General features: G+C 36.3%; 1 protein-coding gene across 2 annotated transcripts; it reads right to left on the bottom strand.

Moving 5' to 3' along the window:
* Nucleotides 1–2,418: 2,418 nt before the first annotated feature.
* Nucleotides 2,419–11,635, bottom strand: LOC111371809 (pleiotropic drug resistance protein 1-like). Of its 2 annotated transcripts, none has more exons than XM_022993982.1 (22): nt 11,328–11,635; nt 10,297–10,670; nt 10,087–10,207; nt 9,876–9,964; nt 9,671–9,755; nt 9,425–9,584; nt 9,221–9,297; nt 8,730–8,874; nt 8,341–8,642; nt 7,884–8,165; nt 7,475–7,791; nt 7,101–7,261; nt 6,903–7,006; nt 5,796–5,946; nt 5,472–5,716; nt 4,767–5,099; nt 4,391–4,681; nt 4,091–4,308; nt 3,768–3,995; nt 3,521–3,692; nt 3,113–3,367; nt 2,419–2,994 (listed from the first exon to the last, which is right to left on the bottom strand). In XM_022993982.1, the coding sequence occupies exons 2-22, from the start codon at nt 10,647–10,649 to the stop codon at nt 2,737–2,739; spliced, it is 4,347 nt and encodes a 1,448-aa protein (XP_022849750.1). In that variant the 5' UTR covers nt 10,650–10,670; nt 11,328–11,635; the 3' UTR covers nt 2,419–2,736. The 2 variants fall into 2 exon arrangements, with proteins under 2 accessions (XP_022849750.1, XP_022849752.1); XM_022993984.1 differs by lacking the exons at nt 6,903–7,006; nt 7,101–7,261 and adding exons at nt 6,173–6,276; nt 6,371–6,531.
* Between the last annotated feature and the right edge of the window lie 315 nt (nt 11,636–11,950).

Raw genomic sequence — 11,950 nt, 5'->3', positions numbered from 1 at the left:
AATAATAATAATAATAATAATAATTTACCCTCCATCTCTTCCCTCTTAGTTCGAATCAAACCTTTTAGATGTACACGACTAGATTATATATAGTGTGATATAGATTATGTATAGTGTAATATGTATACATCATCATTGGCGCTGAATGCCAATTTAGGTGGCTATGAGCTCCTTCGTTCATTGTTCAACCTAGACTAGTGATGAATATTATCATTTTAATAATTGTTTAACTTTTTTTCTTCTTTAATACAATTTTGTACCGTCTATGCTCGACGGTTCACTTTATTGAACAAACCAAAAGGATATGAAAACAGGGTGCCTTCATCCACCATTTAAGACATTTTAAGACAGTTATCAAGGATGTTCAAAACCTGTAGTTGGATGATCTATAACTTTTCTTCAATGGTAGCATATGATACAGAAACTGTTAAAGGGTGAGAAAATACTGAAGGCAAATCCTCGTGTTTGATCCTTTCAGCTCCAGCAAATTTGTATACAAATGCAGATCCGAGTAGAAAGATCAGATGTTATGAAAAAGTCTGCAGCCATTATGATTCGGTTTCTGCTGGTTTTGACTTCGTTTGCACTTTCTCAGCCGACGATGACAGGCGTTAGTTTTGGCTCGGTTCGCACTTTCTCAGACGACAAGGATCTATCGTCTGTTGATGTACATGCCGGTGCCAAACACCTAAAGAGTACTTTTTTTGCAGACTACAGAAAGCTTATTCTCCTGCATATGAAAATTAACGTTACCAAACCGATAAATCAACGTTAGGCACAACGTGCAAGATAAAATTTCTCCTCAAGATGAAACGAAAAATAATTATCTATAAAACGATAAGATAAAAATGTCTTACTTTCACACGAAGCAGCAAATAATCAAACAAGATCGAGGTTGAGCAATGGACGTGGAAATTACATAACTGTTTGATAATATTCTGGGGATCAATTGTGGTTGATTACATGAATCCTTAAAGACTCAAAACAATATATTCTCCTTTTTTTTTTTTTTTTAACGAGGTGTCCCAGCTTGCGCCAGATTATATCCTCGTCCCAGAACCTTCGGCCCCTCAGCTGCTCAAGGAGGTAAATCGCAGGATGTGCTCTTGTTGGTTTCCAGATTCCCACATGACTTTTACTCCTTCCCCAAAGGGAGCCTCCTCTATGGTGATTAATCTACCAATAATTCCTCCTTTATTGGATCAAAGGTTTCCACCAGGAATCGAACTCCCCACGCTTGGTTTCAGAGCCCCCCAATGTGATTGTTCCGCCAACTTGGGTGTGCCCTGGGGGACCAAAACAATATATTCTTTACAATTCCATGGGCTGCTCTAACTGAACTCATATTAGACATCTCAGATTTTTTTTACTCTATAAACTCATATTCTCAAGTGATAGGAAAAAGAATTTGTGGGCGTGAAATAAAATACGATATAGAAGACAATGGAGTAAGTGGTTGTGTGGTTGGAAGTGAATAGGAGACACGTTTTGTATCTCCTTGAGTCATGTCCAATTAGAATTGTTGCATCGATTTTAGATATGGCCTAGTCTCTTAAAATATATATATTTTCCCCAAATGATCACCAAAATTTTCCAAAGTTTTCCACAAGATCACTAAACTTTGCCAATGATTTCCATGGGGTCACTGAACTTAACCAAAGGTTCCCATGAGGTCACTAAACTTTGCCAATGACTCCCTAGGTAGTTACTCAACTTTGTAGTTGTCCACCTCATTAGAAATTTGCTTACGTGACCAAAAAAATTGCATACAAACATACCACATCACTTGCTCCGTTTAAAGAGTCATCAAAATCATTTGATTTTGCAACCAACGTTAGGTCAGCTATGGATGAGGTCCCGATTTGCCAAATTCAGTGACTGCCTAGGGAAGTTTCGAAATTCTGTAACCCTGTGAGAACTTTTGACAAAGTTCAGTGATCATTTAGGAAACTAACCCGAATTTTACAAATGAAATATTTATGTATTGTATATGAATGTAGTTTTTAAGTCTTGAATCTTCTATTCATCTCCTACTCAAATTTTGTGTTAAGTTTGCATTTGTACTTCAGTCAAATTTCAAGTCTCACAGTTACTAATTTATTAGAACTTAACTTCCCAAGCCACTAAAGAAAAATAAAGTTATTGAACATGATAGAGCATTTTCTATATGCTAGTAAGAATGTTTAAACAATATAATCACAAAATGTAAAAATCGCATATCTTGATACATAGCTCATTATTAATAAGTAATAAGTTCATTCACCCGTGCTTGTAACTGTAAGAATTTTGTCCTATATTATTAAAATTTATATGCTTTTATCTAGCATTAAAAGTGAAGAAAAGAATAAATAATTTAACCTCTTAAGATGACATTGTTTGAATCTCAATGCCAGTAAAACTATTAGAAGATAGGAAAGCTAGACAAATAATCCACACTTATATAAAGTATCTCAATTATAATTCAATAAAAAAAAAAGTACGATCAGAACAAAAAAGTTCAAAAAAAGTACACAATTGGACCATCTAGTAGTACATGACAAGCCACATTTCCTATACAAACGACTATTTTTACTCGGTATATTTGGAATACGATGGATTGAATAGAATTGAATAAGATAAGACAGAGGCATTTAAGTCATTTTTCTTTTGATTGTCCAGCCTTGTGTAGGCACACAAACCAACGGATAAAGGATTATGGTACTGTATTGACTTGATAAACTAAATAGTAGCATCTAATTATCTCCTCTGGAAGTTGAATGCCCTGATGGAATAAGCAAAGATGAAGGTGAAAAGGATGACAAATCCGAGAATTATGCCAGCAACTGCTCCAAGAAAATCATGTTTGTATCCGAAATAACTTCTTATGAACTGTTCCACTGTTCGGCCATCCTCGAGCTGATCCTGTACATCCCCAAATTGTGATACTACGAAACCGTACAAGCTATAAGACACGGGGTTTCCCCAACAGTACCATCTCCACCATACGGGCATACTCTGTTAATAACGTCAGAAGCATTAGATATGACTTGTTTGGTACGCAGGATTTCACAGTACTTGACAGTATTAAAGAAGAAAATAAGTTAATGAAAAAATATGTGTTGCTACAACTTACAGGTCGTGGGACGATAAATCCGGAGAACAGGTTCCAGAATGCATAGAAGAAAGTGGAGATAATGGCAGCGATGTTGTGATTTGGAGTGACAGCCACGGTCATCATACCATAGAGGACGAAATACAATAATGAGAAGAACATGAAGAACGCATACCACAAGAATTTTTCAGCTGTCCATTCGAGGCTCATCATCGAATAGACAATGCCACTATATATAATCGATTGAATGAAAACGTATGGGATTTCAATGAGAAACTGCAACAAATGAGAAAAATTTGTAAGCAAATCTCAACTTCAAAGAATTACACAATGTGTTCAAAAACATTGGTGAAATGATCGAATTGTATCAAAATTTAATTTTAGTGACCAACATGAAAGTTTTGAGTTTTAACTGGTTTAGTTTATCACCTGACTGTAGGCATACGGTAATGCAGAATACATTCCTGCTGCTCTCTCTCTATAAAAGACTGTTCGTTCGACTGCCACCACAGGCTGTACTGTCGAACCGTATTGGAACCCCAAAAAGAGTACAGAAGCATACATTGAGCCCATAGCATTAAACAAGTCTTGTTGTGTATCCCTACATCGAAAATAAGTATTTTATGTTAGTAAGAAAGGTCACTTGGAACATCATGATAGCCAAACATTCACATACCTTTTCGAGCCAAGGTCGAAGAACATTGTCCCAAATGTCAGGGCTATGAAAGTTGTGAACATAAATCTGACAGCAGTATAAGGCGTATTACGCCAGTATGACCAATGTTGTTTCCACAAGCAAGCCACACATTGAGTGATGAAAGATTGAGAATATTGAGTAGGGAAATACAGGTCCTTTGTATTGGGACGAGGGACGCTTAATTCCTTAATCAATGCTTTGTTCCTCCTGCAATGTTTACACCATATGATGAACACGATTAGCTTACCACTCAAAACTTTGACGCAGATCAAACACATTGATTTTCATGTGAACGAACTAACTTGTATAGTTCTGAGTTTTTGTACAGGTCAGCAAAATCAACTCCCAAAAGTAGTTCTTGCGCAGAAGAAGTAACTTCGAGCATCCAAGTTGCTGGATTGTAACTGTCTTTAATTTTAGTTACTCCTTGAATTCCCTCGAAATAACTGATCAAATGGGTTGAGTGGCGACCCAGTGGTCCAACATATATCTCTTGCCCTCCTCGTTTCATCAAAAATAGCTACAAGATCACATTACAGTTAGTAACTCATTCATAGCTAATAACATGAATAGTAAGTATATCTATATATTAACTATCGTACCTCGTCAAATGCTTCAAATATGTCGATGCTAGGTTGATGGATAGTGCATACAACTGTTCGTCCAGTGTTCACTGTATTTCTGACAGTTCTCATCACAATTGCAGCAGCTCGTGCATCTAACCCGGAAGTTGGCTCGTCCATGAATATTATCGAGGGGTTAGCTACAAGTTCGACTGCAATAGTAAGCCTTTTGCGTTGTTCAGTCGAGAGACCACTGACGCCCGGCAACCCAACTAGTGCTCCTCTTAACGGGGTAAGTTCTACAAGCTCCATTACCTCCTCAATAAACATCTGCAGATAATAGGTGAAAAGTCAAAATCAAATTATCAATCATGAGTTACCATGATGAATCCCTTCTAGTTTAAGATCTACCAACCTTTCTAGTTTCAGAATTGACATCTCGAGACAACCTTAACCAAGCTGAGTAAATAAGGGACTCGTGAACAGTAACATTAGGTGAATGGATGTCGTTTTGTTCACAGTATCCCGAAATTCTAGCAAATGTTTCTTGATTCTTTGGGTACCCCGAAATTTTGATATCACCTTCAATATATCCTCCGGTTTTTCGGCCTGCTAAAACGTCCATCAAAGTTGTTTTACCAGCCCCACTAACGCCCATCAAAGCTGTGAGAACTCCTGGCCTAAAAGCTCCACTTACACTCTTCAAAAGCTCCAATTTATCTTCAGCAGCGCCTTGAGCTTTCATTTCCTGCAAGTCAATTTTGAGATTATATTGAGGGTCATCTGTTACTTCGATTCACCACATAATATGCACATCGTTTTAAGAATAAATTCTTATAACTAAATATGTTCTTTGATTAATAGGTTGAACTTTGAGATAAACTGATTCAATTATCAGTTCTAGTCTCACCACTGCCCATTTATGAAAAGTTGTGCACGTGCCAGGTTTTTAATAAAAGAATATATTTGGACAGCATGTGGCGGAACATGTTTGAAGCCTTAAATTAAATAAATGAATGTATCACCTTTGTGACAACTTAAACTTATAGATGAAGTGGTTCAACACCATATAACATCTCGTAATAAAAGAATATATCAAATTTTCAAGATTACTACGTACCGCTGGCATGTCAACGGAGTATCTAACGTCATCAAAAGTGATGGAATGTGGTTCGAATGGAAGAATCATTCCCCTTTTTTTATTCTGAGTGGCTTCAATGGCATCTGTCCTCATGGATGAGGATTCTGAGGAAATGCTTCTCCGTGTTCTATCATCGCCTTGAGCTGGAACTTGGCTCACATATCCACCTTTTGGGACATCGTCTTCACTTTCTTCTGGTAATACAGCTTGAGGCTTCTCGAATGCTGCAAAATTTTCGAACTTTATTAATTCTTGAACTTAATTGAGAAAATTCTTCAAAGTATGGAGAGGAGAGAAACTCACGGTCGAGAAACGTGAGAGCAAGAACAAAGAGGATGTTGAATATCCATACGAAGCCAAATAATGCCCCAAATCCGAGCCAATACCAATATGCTTGAGGAAAGAATCCTCGAGACCTCATCACCAAAACTCCCAATTCAGTTCCATTTATTATCTTTGAGATACAAAAAGAAAATCACAGTCAGCTGACGCAGTTAGTGTGGAAAACGTGATGAAAATTCACAGTGCATGTTTTTTTATTGTTATGCAATACCAAAAAGGACTGGATAGTATATTGATCAAGATTTTTAGATTTTTTTTTCTTCATTAACACTATCTAATACTATCTGTTCCTCCCTACCAGACATGCCATGAAAGTACAGGTGAATGCATTCACTTACTCTACTCCAACTGTGCCCAGTAAACTCATTGACGAGAATTGCGTTCTGTGCATACATCAATGGAGAGGACCAGTAACCCCATATCCACCAACCCTTTACTTCTTCTGTAACGCCAACCAGAATTTATGATATGAGAAAATAGATTATATGAATATATACATAATCTATTTAAACATTCAATTTTCATTGTTTTTTTACCTCTTGACAGGACAAAACCACCTAATGCAAAGAGTAGGAGCAATGAAAATAGGCCAAATGTGTTTGCTATAATCATATTCCTCCCCATTGCCCCAATAAATCTGAATAATGCTCCTGCTGCCTGATGGAGCAACAAAAGTAGCAAGTACTGCTTGAAAAACCTGCAAGAAAGAATCTTAATTAATAGTTATTTCAAGATCAGGTTACTCTTACCAATGGGACCTATCTAAAGTATACACAATCCATGTCTCAACCTGCAGTATTTGACACAATTAGATAGTATAATGAACAATTTTAGCTTCTGGTTCTTTCTTAAGATTGTTATTACTATCCAAGCCTCTCTACCAAACATGCTACAAATGTTTAATNTTCACAGTGCATGTTTTTTTATTGTTATGCAATACCAAAAAGGACTGGATAGTATATTGATCAAGATTTTTAGATTTTTTTTTTCTTCATTAACACTATCTAATACTATCTGTTCCTCCCTACCAGACATGCCATGAAAGTACAGGTGAATGCATTCACTTACTCTACTCCAACTGTGCCCAGTAAACTCATTCACGAGAATTGCGTTCTGTGCATACATCAATGGAGAGGACCAGTAACCCCATATCCACCAACCCTTTACTTCTTCTGTAACACCAACCAGAATTTATGATATGAGAAAATAGATTATATGAATATATACATAATCTATTTAAACATTCAATTTTCATTGTTTTTTTACCTCTTGACAGGACAAAACCACCTAATGCAAAGAGTAGGAGCAATGAAAATAGGCCAAATGTGTTTGCTATAATCATATTCCTCCCCATTGCCCCAATAAATCTGAATAATGCTCCTGCTGCCTGATGGAGCAATAAAAGTAGCAAGTACTGCTTGAAAAACCTGCAAAAAAGAATCTTAATTAATAGTTATTTCAAGATCAGGTTACTCTTAACAATGGGACCTATCTAAAGTATACACAATACATGTCTCAACCTGCAGTATTTGACACAATTAGATAGTATACTGAACAATTTTAGCTTCTGGTTCTTTCTTAAGATTGTTATTACTATCCAAGCCTCTCTACCAAACATGCTACAAATGTTTAATTCTCACCTTCCTATATTTGGATCGAATCCAATCACGTAGTAAGTCAAAAATACCCAGATAGCAACTTCAAGAAAGGTAATAGGGATTTTCAGGACCCAAGATGGAAGTGCATATGCCCATGGGGGGAAGAAAAACATATCCCTTTGCTTGTAGAAGACAGGAAGTTTGTAAATTGTCATGGCAAGCTCTGACATTCCGTTAAACATGATCATAATGACAGTGAAAAACAGTGCGCCAGTATATATTCCTCCATCGGTTACATTGTTTTTGCTCATCTCAGTTCGAAAGAAAACTGTCATCGCGATTAGCCCCATAAAAGTAAGCTGAAAAAGGATACCAAAAAAAAAAAAAAAAAATTTATTAACAATTGAATTCCATGTAAAAAATAGATGAACATTCTGTAAAAAATACATGCCTGGAAAATTTTGAAGATATAGACAAATGAGTTTCTCTTCATCAGCAAGAGTTCTCTGTCACTACAAGCTTTAAGTAGCTCTTTCTCTCCAACACCGTACTTTTGGGTTGATAAAGCCGCGGGATGGCTTTTGCTTTTATCGAAGGGTGTTGCAAGTTCGTCCCCAACTCGCACTCCAACACTGAATGATTGGAATGCCTCTGCAAATTCCCTGACTGGGATAAACCTGTAAGGCTCGTCCCTACGTGCCCAATATTGCTGCTGATCCTTCTTTGATGTCACCTGCATATTTGTTTATTTTCACATTAGAAATTTTAAGAAGACCAAATTTAAAGAAATAATTGTGTCCATTCTCTAACAGTTTATGCTTTTAGACAATGAGGTTCAACGTGGTTTTATAGCAGGCAAAAGGCTCGTCAATTTTATTTATTTATTTATTTTTGTTCCGGTTACTTACTTCTTGCAAGAAGTCAGCCACTCCCTTTCTCTCTGGACATTTGAAACCCATAGATTCAAAAAACTCTAGAACATTTTCACGAGGGCCCTGATAAACAATCTGGCCATCAGCTAAGAGGACTATGTCATCAAACAGATCGTAAGTCTCAGGTGCTGGCTGAAGGAGGGAGATAAATGCAGTTCCTTTCATAATGTGGACATACTGGCGCAGCATATTCACAATTTGGTAAGTCGTAGAACTGTCCAATCCAGTCGATATCTCATCCATGAAAAGTGCCTTTGCCGGTCCAACAAGCATCTCTCCTGCAGTTTGCAGAAAACTTTATCACTCGGAATAAAATCAATAAACCAGAATTAAAATTTCATTTTCTTAATATCGGGTTTGTTTACCAGTCGTAACACGCTTTTTCTGTCCTCCAGAAATTCCCCTTATCATCTCATCCCCGACCAAAGTATCTGCACAAATTTCAAGCCCCAAAACCTTAAGAATATAATCTGTCACCACATTCGCTTCATCACCTTCCGTAGCGGCAGCCTATATTGGAAACAAAATTATGAGGTTAGACCATTGATTCAATTTGATTGAAGTGACGGAAATTTAAAAAATGAGACATTGAATGTAACTCCGACGTGTTTTTCATAGACAGTCTAAAGATTAAAGTAGGTTGAAAGCCACCTTTATACTTTGTCAATTCTTATGAAACAAATACTTATAACGTTCTTGATTTCTAAATATAACTAGATTATCCAAAAATAGAGTTTCTAGTTTGAATTTCATTGTTTGAACTAACTGATAACGAGAGAATCAGTTTTGAAACACAGAAAGGGAAGCTACAAATCAAGAAGTTCTAAACTATTTCATGGAGAGACTGATATATAACCTTCATGTAGATATCGATATCTGGGTCAGGTTTGATATTTGCTGCCTTCTCTCTTCTTGACAATTCTGCCAACATCTCTGCAAATATTTTGACTCAAGTAGTTACTTAATACGGTACAACATATAAATTCTAAATTCTAAGTCAGAAAATATGAAAGATGGAAAAACAAATGTTAACGAAATAAATGAATCACTTTGAACGAACCATAGCGAGATCCAACCCCTTGGCATCTGGCAGAGAATGCTAAGGTTTCTCTCACAGTCATTTCTCCTATGTGCAGATCATGCTGACTGATATATGCTGCAGTTTTTTGAGGTACAAACTCTTCCATTCCATGTCCATTATAGGTGACTCTTCCCGAAAACTGGTAAATATTTTCAGTTTCGTCAATTAAAACTGATAAAGCAAAATTGATAATTTATGAAGGAATGAAACTTGAAGAGTCCTTGCCTTTAAAGTAGGATCCAACTTTCCAGCCAAAGCCAACAGAAGAGTCGTCTTTCCAGAACTCGGAGGACCTAAAAGCAATGTCATTCTGCAAAAAATAGTACTCTCAATTAGTACATAACTCGAACTTAAAGGAAATGAAGACATTAATGAATGAATTAAATTAATAACTGCTAAGTTCAGGAATTAATCGATTTAGCCCTCGTACCTGCATGGCTTGATGATTCCACTGACATCCTTGAGGATAGACAGAGGCCTCTTTCTACTTGAAATTATATTGAGAGAGTTCAAGAATCCCTTTTGAGAAAGAGAGAGACAGGTTAGATTGAATTACGATCGCCAAAACTAACATGAAACATGTAGCCGACACCAAATTATGGGGGGAATAGATAGCATGAAGTAAGTGATAATCGTTTTACCTCTATTATATTCGTATGGAAGTTAATAAAACTGGGCAGCGCCCTGCTTGCCGTATAGGCTTCAGCATCTATATTTAGATGCTCGAATCTCACTTCAATAGCCGGCAAGTCAATTCCAACTCTGGAGGAGCAAAAGAAGTTATAGAAATACATTTTGAATATTGAACTGGTTGGAATACACCGGACGGAGACAGGACATAATTGTAGTACCTGTCAATTCTGTTCCTGAGCTTTAACAAGAACTTCTCATTATCTTCTTCCACGACGTTTACTAGCCTTTCGATTAAATTCTTTTTATCCTGGAATCCAAGATCATGAACATCAACTTCATTCACACCCTCTGATCCATATAGAAGGCCTTTTTTCAAACGATCGAACGTGGGAAGCTTTTCGAGGGCAGCCCATTTAAGAGCTTCTTCATCGTCTTCGTCACGCGATGAACGAGAAAAAGCTTCGATTCCCGTGTTCCTCCATATGGACGCACTGTTTGCTCTCAAACTGCCATGACTTCTACTGCTTGCTCTTAAGCTATTACTAGTTCTGATAACATCACCAGTATCCATCCCTATCCTACCACCAGAACTCTGCAAAATTATCCCACAAACACTACAAACTTAATAGTTTTATACAAAGATTAGCAAGATTAAGGAACATCATATAAGCTCATAAAAATCAACTTATAAAAAACTGCAGAATTTCTTAAACTAACAAAAAGTAACTTTGATAATCATATTTGGCGAGATAAGTAACTCAAAAGTAAATTTAACTTTTGATTATGCATGATCAAATATGTTCTTATGAAGTTACTTACTTTTATAGCAAGACAGCGATCTCCATAACAACTTTTCCACTTAAACGTAAAGAAAGAGTAACTTATTTAAACGAATTTAAAACCAAGTTACATGATAACTTAAGTTCAGCCATATATGACTCCTGAAGACTCGAGAGAAGCAAATGAAATAAACACGTTTTTATGGATCAAAACTAAAAGCTTCCTTGAACTAACAAAAATAAGTAATTATATTGTAAGTGCACAACCAACTATGCTCTAACTAACTAAATTATTTTGATGGCGAGAATAGAGTTTCTTCCAAAATAAGTTTTTTAAAGAGAAACCAACTTATTCATACACACACACACACAAAAAAAAAAACACTTATTTTTAAGTTCGGAAGCATGATTCCTAAAGACTTGATGACAGCAAATGAAACACAGACCCCTCCAATTTGATTGTGATGTACCTGAAAGTGTTCTTCTCTGTAAGCTTTTAGGCGACCACCTAGGTTCCCGCTAACTGATCCTCGATGCTTAAGTCAGTAATCATAAAACAAGAAAAAAAAATTCACTCGAATCCTTACTTGTTCTGTCAACCTTAGAAGAGAAGAATATTAAAGGTTAGCAAGAAATTAACAAGTTTCGGGACTTTCTTGATCTTGAGTCTGAGACTGTCGGGCAACCAATACACATGAAAATCTTTGCAACTTTCGTAGTGAGCGCTCAACAATGGAAGATGGAACACAAAAGCCTGGGTTTTCCTAACACATACATTGGAAAAATAAAATATATATATATAGGTGTGTTTAATGTAGGAGTGGAAATGTCAGGGATTTCTTGGAAGCTCCATTGCGTGACATGCATTTGCCACCTTCTTCAATTCAATATTTGACCCAAGAAAATAATATTTAAAAAAAATAAAAAACATTATCAAAAAATTATTTTATTTTTTCGGCAGATAATATTTTAATATAATTTGGTAAAAGAAATAGTTTTTCACGGCCGCCACTGTTGACGGCGTTGGGCACCATAATCCACGTTCTTGACCAAAATACATTCAATTTATTATTATTGTGATACATAATTGACT

Source organism: Olea europaea, chromosome 22 (assembly GCF_002742605.1).
Source record: "Olea europaea var. sylvestris chromosome 22, O_europaea_v1, whole genome shotgun sequence".
Taxonomy (NCBI): Eukaryota; Viridiplantae; Streptophyta; class Magnoliopsida; order Lamiales; family Oleaceae; genus Olea; species Olea europaea.
Note: the sequence above shows the minus strand (reverse complement) of the source record. Positions and strands in the feature narration are given on the sequence as shown.

Bases quoted from the DNA above. Each gene is read 5' to 3' on its own strand.
- LOC111371809 (XM_022993982.1), bottom strand. From the start codon at position 10,649: ATGGATACTGGTGATGTTATCAGAACTAGTAATAGCTTAAGAGCAAGC. The intron at 10,208-10,296 runs GTACTACAATTA...TTGCTCCTCCAG, and splicing joins CTCAGGAACAGAATTGACAG to AGTTGGAATTGACTTGCCGG. The intron at 5,717-5,795 runs GTGAGTTTCTCT...AAAATTTTGCAG, and splicing joins TGCTCTCACGTTTCTCGACC to CATTCGAGAAGCCTCAAGCT.